Source organism: Ursus maritimus, unplaced genomic scaffold (assembly GCF_017311325.1).
Source record: "Ursus maritimus isolate PB19 unplaced genomic scaffold, ASM1731132v1 scaffold_5, whole genome shotgun sequence".
Classification (NCBI taxonomy): domain Eukaryota; kingdom Metazoa; phylum Chordata; class Mammalia; order Carnivora; family Ursidae; genus Ursus; species Ursus maritimus.
This window is the reverse complement of record NW_024426663.1, coordinates 83,623,336-83,631,327: the sequence shown is the minus strand read 5'-3', so window position 1 is coordinate 83,631,327 and position 7,992 is coordinate 83,623,336. Positions and strand designations below refer to the sequence as shown.

The 7,992-nt window shown below is 36.8% G+C and overlaps 1 protein-coding gene across 1 annotated transcript; it reads left to right on the top strand.

Moving 5' to 3' along the window:
• Positions 1–6,666: 6,666 nt before the first annotated feature.
• On the top strand, positions 6,667–7,527 carry LOC103680366 (olfactory receptor 6M1-like; the record flags this gene model as incomplete). Its single annotated transcript, XM_008709902.1, has 1 exon — positions 6,667–7,527. A coding segment is annotated over one exon (861 nt), but the record flags the coding sequence as incomplete, so codon positions are not given.
• Positions 7,528–7,992: the final 465 nt, after the last annotated feature.

Below are 7,992 nucleotides of genomic sequence, written 5' to 3'. Positions count from 1 at the left end.
TCTTATGTTCCATAGATGAGAGAAATCATATGATAATTGTCTTTCTCTGCTTGACTTATTTCACTTAGCATTATCTCCTCCAGTGCCATCCATGTTGCTGCAAATGTTGAGAAATCTTTCTTTTTGATAGCTGAGTAATATTCCATTGTATATAAGGACCACAGCTTCTTAATCCAGTCATCTGTTGAAGGTCATCTCAGTTCCTTCCACGATTTAGCTATTGTGGACAATGCTGCTATGAACATTGGGGTGTATATGGCCCTTCTCTTCACTACGTCTGTATCTTTGGGGTAAATACCCAGTAGTGTAATGGCTGGGTCATAGGGTAGCTCAATTTTTAACTTTTTAAGGGACCTCCAAACTGTTTTCCAGAGTGGCTGTACCAACTTGCATTCCCACCAACAATGTAGGGGGTATCCCTTTTCTCCACATCCTGTCCAACATTTGTTGTTTCCTGCCTTGTCCATTTTTGCCATTCTAACTGGCATAAGGTGGTATCTTAGTGTGGTTTTGATTTGAATTTCCCTGACAGCTAATGATTTTGAACATTTTTTCATGGGTCTGTTAGCCATTTGTAGGTCATCATTGGAAAAGTGTCTGTTCATATCTTCTGCCCATTTTATGATTTGTTCATTTGTTTCTCACGTATTGATTTTGAGAAGTTCTTTGTAGATCTTGGATACCAGTCTTTTATCTGTATCATCATTTGCAAATATATTCTCCCATTTCATGGGCTGCCTCTTAGTTTTTTTTTGACTGTTTCCTTGGCTGTGCAGAAGCTTTTTATCTTGATGAAGTCCCACAAGTTCATTTTATCTTTTGTTTCTCTTGCTTTGGAGATGTGTAATGAAAAAGGTTGCTTTGGCCGATGTCATAGAGGTTGCTGCCTATGTTCTTCTCTAGGATTTTGATGGATTCCTTTCTCACATCGAGGTCTTTCATCCATTTGGAGTGTACAATTGCATATGGTGTGAGAGAGTGGTCAAGTTTCATTCTTTTGCATGGAGCTGTCCCATTTGCCCAGCACCATTTATTGAAGAGACTGTCTTCACCGGATGTTTTTTCTTGCTTTGTCAAAGATTAGTTGCCCAAAGAGCCGAGGGTCCATTTCTGGGTTCTCTATTCTGTTCCATTGGCCTATGTGTCTCTTTTTGTGCCAGTACCATGCTGTCTTTGTGATCACAGCTTTGTAGTACAGCTTGAAATCCGGCATTGTGATGCCCCCAGCTTTGTTTTTCCTTTTCAACAGTTCCTTGGCAATTTGGGGCCTTTTCTGGTTCCATACAAATTTAAGGACTATTTGTTCCAGTTCTTTGAAAAATGTCATTGGTATTTTGATCGGGATAACATTGAAAATGTAGATTGCTCTGGGTAGCATGGACATTTTAACTATGTTAATTCTTCTGATCCATGAGCATGGAATATTTTTCCATCTTTTTGTGTCTTCCTCAATGTCTTTCAAGAGTGATTTATGGTTTCTAGAATATAGGTCCTTTATGACTCTGGTTAAGTTAATTCCAATGTAACGTATGGTTTTTGGTGCTATTGTAAATAGGATGGATTTCCTAATTTCTCTTTCTTCAGTCTCATTGTTTGTGTATAGAAATGCAACTGATTTCTGAGCATTGATTTTATATCCCGCCACATTACTGAATTGCTCTATAAATTCTAATAGTTTGGTAATGGATTCTTTTGGGTTTTCCATATACAGTATCATGTCATCTGAAAAGAGACAGTTTGACTTCTTTGCCAATTTGGATACCTTTTATCCCTTTTTGTTGTCTGATTGCTGTTGCAAGGACTTCTAGTACTGTGTTGAGTAATAGTGGCGAGAGTAGGCATCCTTGTCATTTTCCTGATCTTAAGGGAAAGGCTTCCAGCTTTTCTTTGTTGAGAATGATATTTGCTGTAGGCTTTTCATAGATGGCTTTTATGAGCTTGAGAAATGTAGCCTCTATTCCTACACTCTGAAGGGTTTTAATCAGGAAAGGATGCTGTATTTTGTCAAATGCTTTTTCTGCATCTATTGAGAGAATCATATGATTTTTGAATTTTTCTCTCTGGATAAAATCTAAGACACTGATAGATTTGTGAATGTTGTACCACCCTTGCATCCCAGGGATGAATCCCACTTGGTCATGATGGATAATCCTTTTTTCAACCACCTACTGTATAGCATTGTACTAAGTGTTAAAATATCTGATGTGAAAAAAGTATTTATTCCGAATAAGTTCACTAAGGATTTGAGAAAGGCATACCTATACTTGTGAAGTAGACTAAGTGCAGAGTGTTTATGTATGTATATTTGTAATCTGCAGAGGACCCTGGGAGTCAGGATTGATAATCATATGTGCCATCAGTGAGAACAACAACAACAAAAAAGATGGACATGATATTAGGCTTTAAAAGGTCTATTTCATTTTACCTACAGGAAAAAGAGACAGGCATTTGTGGTAGAAGAGATTACATTTGTAAATGTAACAGTGTTGAAAGAAACTATTATTTTTGAATCCCAGAAAATAATTCCTGTCAGAACAAGAATACAGTGCACATTGAGCATTAATTGGAAATAAGAGATGAAAAAAATGTAGAAATAAAATAGTGTAAGATCCAATATACATACAAGCAGGCCTACCACAAATACATAAGGGAACAAAAGAGAAATTTTTAAAAAATGTCCTTTCTCAGAAAAAAAAAGACAGGTAATAAAATGGATTCATTAAATTTAGAGCTCCATCCTCACACACACACGGACTTATTTTGAGTGTCCAGTGGATCTTGCCCCTGCCCCGGGCTCTTTTTACAGTGAACAACATGTTCATCAATACTTCTCCCTCCCTCGTGTAGGCTTCTAGTCAAGTAATCCAGTTCTGTTTGGTGAATAAATCTTTCATATTTATTAGACAGTTTCATGTGGGGAAATCATGATTGCACTTAAACCAGAGTCATCCACTGAAAAGAAATAAAAACAAAATAATGGAGTACATGTATTCCTGATATCAGAGGACAACTTATTTAGCTATAACAATATTTTACCTAAAAAGTTTCATTGGCTGTTTGCACAGAAAACAATTACTTTTTTTTGAAATACATCATCCTTTTATTCTTTAAACTCCTCTGGGAAAGCAAAGTGTTCTCTGCATATTGGAGTCACAGAGGAATACACTCATTAAAGTTTCAGGAACACAGAGAAAGTGAAAACATGGCCCCGCCCCACCCAGCTATGCTCCCTGGGGGCTTATAGGCTGAGGAGCTGCTTTCAAAACTGTTTCAACCTCTGGAACTATTCCTGTGGAAGGTCTGGAACTGGGGACTTATCCTGCATTACGTTGTCATCACAAGGAGTGGGGCCAAGCAGTTTTTATGGAACCCCAGCTCCTGAGCCCAAGAGCTGAGTTTCAAAAGGAAAAAAGTGGCACACAGATGGGCATTTCTTCTGCTTTTCCTTCATTTAAATCAATTTTATTGGGCAGGGGGCACTTCTTGTAAGACAGGACGATGGGGTGATAGAGAAAGAAGTTTCCTGTGTTGGAGAGAAGGTGGGGGACTTCCTAAAGGTATTTTCTGTGTACGAGTTGGTACAGTGAGAAGAAATGCACCCACATTTAATAGTTTACATTTGTTTGAAACTGAGATGATAGGGAAGTTAGAAGAACATTGTATGTAATAAGGTCTTAATTTGAGATTTTGTTGTAAGAAAGTCAGGACTGATTCAATTTAATGAGAAATAAACTTCCATACACTCACACATTTTTCTTCAGGATTTCAAACATTGCTTCATTTCTGTAGTATCTACTTTGCCTCATTAGTTTCCTGAACCCCAACCCAAACATTCAATGTCTAGGTTTGCTTCAAGGCACATTCTTCAAATAGCTGTTCCAACCTTTTTAACAATCTTATTTCTTATCTATTCTGAGAGATTCTCCCTCTCTTTCTCTTCCCCTCCCTCTCTCTCTTTTCATTGATCTCTCCATCCCTCACCCTCCCTCTATCCCTCCCTCTCCTTTTGTCTCTCTCTCTCTCCCCTATGGTCCCTCCCTCTGTCCCTCTGTCTCTCTCTCTTGTTCTCTCTCTCTCTCATCTGTATTTCTGATACTGATGTATGTTGCCTGAAATCAGATTATCAAGAGCACTGCCTCACTTGCTGCTGTCGCTAAAATTATTAAATATATATTTTTTAGCCTTGGTCTTCTGTCCACCTAATATTTCTTTGTAATGCTCACTTTATTATGTATCCTGACAATCAGTTCTTAAAAGGAATTTAACATTGTGGATTACAGATAGATTAAGACCCATTTTATTCTTTTAAGATTTTATTTATTTATTTGAGAGAGAGCAAGAGCAGGAGCAGAAGCAGAGGAAAAAGTAGACTCCCCGCTGAACAGGCAGCCTGATCCTGGGATCATGACCTGAGCAGACACTTAAACAACTGAGTCACCCAGGTGCCCAAGTATGCCCCATTTGAATATCACTGGTCAGTTAAGATTCTTTCCTTACAGCTACTCTAGGGAATGAATTAAAAATAATCATGTGGGCATTTATAATGTTGGGAGATTTATCTTACAGGGTTTTCCTCTGTCTAGTATACTAGCTGATACTGTGAAATCATATTTATTGTATTGCTTAAAAATAGACTCTTCAAAAGTTAGAGATTATATTTTAGATATTTTGGCTGTTTTTGAACTAAAATCTAATCCTACCTTTTGTTGTAAGTGAATCTTAGACATAAATAATTGCAGTATTGATTCCGATTAGGGGATTTGTTCTCTTATTCCATTCATAATATTACAGACATTTCCTATAATTTATTTTTAAATTACTTTATCTTAACAATGCTCATATGATTGACTATTTAATTCTCTCTGAAAAATACAGAAAATGTGTCAAATTCTCTTGTTACCATGTTTTTTTCATTTCTGCTTCTAAGAGTTGTCTGCCTTAAATTTGATGTGATCTCTCATGTCATATAGTTTCATGTCATTTTGATCCATTTTTAAATCTAATTTTGTGTCCCTTGCTTTGATAATGATTTTTCTACCATTAATATGACACCACATATTTTAGTTTCTCACAAGTGTTTCCTAAAATATTTATACCAATGCGTATATTACATCTTGAGCCATTTTAGGTTGTGTGTGTTTCTGACAAACTGTATTGGTTTTATATTACAGTCCTAGATGTATAACAGTACCATGGAATATATTCATATTTATTGGTAAACTCTTACTGCTCAGATTTATGATTATTATTTTCAAAATGCTTATTGTGTTTTTTTTTGTTTTGTTTTTTGTTTACTTTGTTATTGCGAAAGACAATTATGTTTATTTTTAACCCAATTTGTGTGTGTGTGTGTGTGTGTGTGTGTGTATGAAGTCTTTTTGGTAACTCTGACTTCTGTCAAAGTTACATTATGTACCTCTAGATATACTATTATGCTTATTTTTTATATGATTATTTCTCAAACCTGAGGATTCTTTGTGTACTTCTTCTCCCATCATTGTAAGTTTTTTTTTTTCCTTTTCTGTAACTAATTCAGACACAAACCTGTAATCATTACCTTGTCCATCGAATATAATATTCAAAAAATAATTGAAAAATTATCAAGACTCTTCTAAATATTAACAAATTATTGTATAATTCTTTACAATACAAAAGTTTCAAGAAGAGATTCAGTTTGACAGGATTTAGTACAGTGCAATGAAAAAGAAGGGCTACAAAGGAAGGATATGTTGAAATCTATAGAGATAATTGGAATTTAAATAAAAACATAAAAAGGTAATATTAAATATACAAAGGAGGATAAGCTAATTCACATATTTTTCCACCTTAACTGGCAGTTGGAGTGCCAGAGTCACAGGTGGGAAAATCTGGCTGCCATGTCTGCACACTGTCCACTGTGGCTCTCGAACCAAACTGCACCATTGACTTGGAGCTGGGGTCCGTACCCTCTATGTGTCCTTTTGACATCTAGACATCACAGTTCCTATAAGACAAGCACTGAAAATAACTTGTTTTTATATTTACAGGTACCAAATAAATATGTCATCGGTGCATTTTGTCAGAACATTTACATGACAAAGTTCTCATTGAGAAAACATGTAATTGTAATTATAAATTTAACATACCTTTGTAAAGATTTACGTAATATAAAAAGGAAAGGAGTTGATTATTTTAAGAATATTTGCTTATTATTTATTCATATTTGTTGATGAGCAAGATAGAAAGAGAGAGATCATAAGCAGGGGGAGCAGCAGGCAGAGGGAGAAGAGAACTCCCCACTGAAAATGGAGTTCCACACAGGACTCGATCCCAGGACTCTGGGATCATAAGCTGAGTCAGAGGCAGTTGCTTAAGCCATTGAGCCACCCAGGTATCATAAGAAGCTGAATTTTTGAAGGATGTTATACCCAATTATAATATCAGTTGTCTTGATCAGTTTTGCTAGAAAAAAATGTTGCTAAAGAAATTTATTTTATATCTCTTTCAATTTTTTAATTTAATGAATGATTCACCATGCTGTTTTTTTTTTCTCTGTTATCACTCTGTTTACAGTAAAAAGAGACATAAACATGGAAAGAGGCAATTGGACATTGGTGACTGAGTTTATTCTTGTAGGGATGCCAACAACAAGAGCCCTTGGGGGCCTCCTGTTCTTGATTTTTTTTATTGGCCTATTTGATTACAGTCCTTGGAAACTCCCTCATCATTACCCTAATTCTCCTGGATTACAGGCTTCACTCACCCATGTATTTCTTCCTCAGCAATCTCTCTTTCAGTGAAGTATTAACTACCACTTGTGCTGTTCCCAAGATGCTGGCAGGCTTCCTGTCAGAGAGAAAGACCATTTCATTTGGTGGATGCTTCACCCAGTTGTATTTCTACTTCCTTTCTGGATGCACTGAGTTCATCATTTTTGCAGTCATGTCTTATGATCGCTATGTGGCCATTTGCAGCCCCCTTCAGTACCCTGTGATTATGACAAGCTCACTCTGTGTGCGTCTTGTTATCCTCTCATGGGTAGGTGGCTTTCTCCTCATTCTCCCATCCATTGTCCTTAAGACTGGGCTGCCATACTGTGGCCCCAATGTGATCGATCACTTTTTCTGTGACAGTGCCCCCCTCCTCCACTTGGCCTGTGCTGATATACATGCCATTGAACTCTTGGACTTCCTCAGCTCCCTTGTCCTATTCCTCAGCTCCCTCTCCCTCACTGTGGTCTCCTATGTTTACATCATCTCCACCATTCTGAAGATACCCTCAGGACAAGGTCAACGCAAAGCCTTTGCCACTTGTGCCTCTCACTTCACTGTGGTCTCCATGGGCTATGGGATCTGCATTTTTGTCTATGTCCGGCCCTCCCAGAGGAACAGCTTGCATCTTAACAAGATCCTCTTTATCCTCTCTACTGTCATCACACCACTCCTGAACCCCTTCATCTTCAGTCTACGGAATGAAACAATGAAAGATGCACTGAAGGACAGCTTGGCCAAGGGCCAGAACTTCCTCAAGCAGATGAGGTCCAAATGACATGATCTTTGAGAGTCATCCTACTCCTGGGAACCTCAGCTTCATCAGTCATTCCAGGAATGTCACATGAAGTATGTAAATTAATGATAGTGTGAGTTATGAAAGTATTTTAACTTGATAATAAAATATACTGGATTCCTGTGCATGTTAGATTTTGAAAAATTTGTTTAAAAAATTAATTTTTTCATTTGTAAGTGATAATAAAGTTAATGGTGTGTAGGATTAATAGATGTAGTAGTATTCACTAAAAACTCAATTTCAGATGTCACTTGGTTGGAAATGCATATTCATGTATAATAGATATAGAAAAGAAAGATTTTAGAACACATTTGTACCACAAACACATGCAGATACACAGGAATTCCAATTTGGAATAGGATTTAAATGTTTTAATGGGCTGAAATTGTATCTTACATTGGAATGACACATGCATTACTAATTTTTCTTTGTTCCTCATTTCAGTTC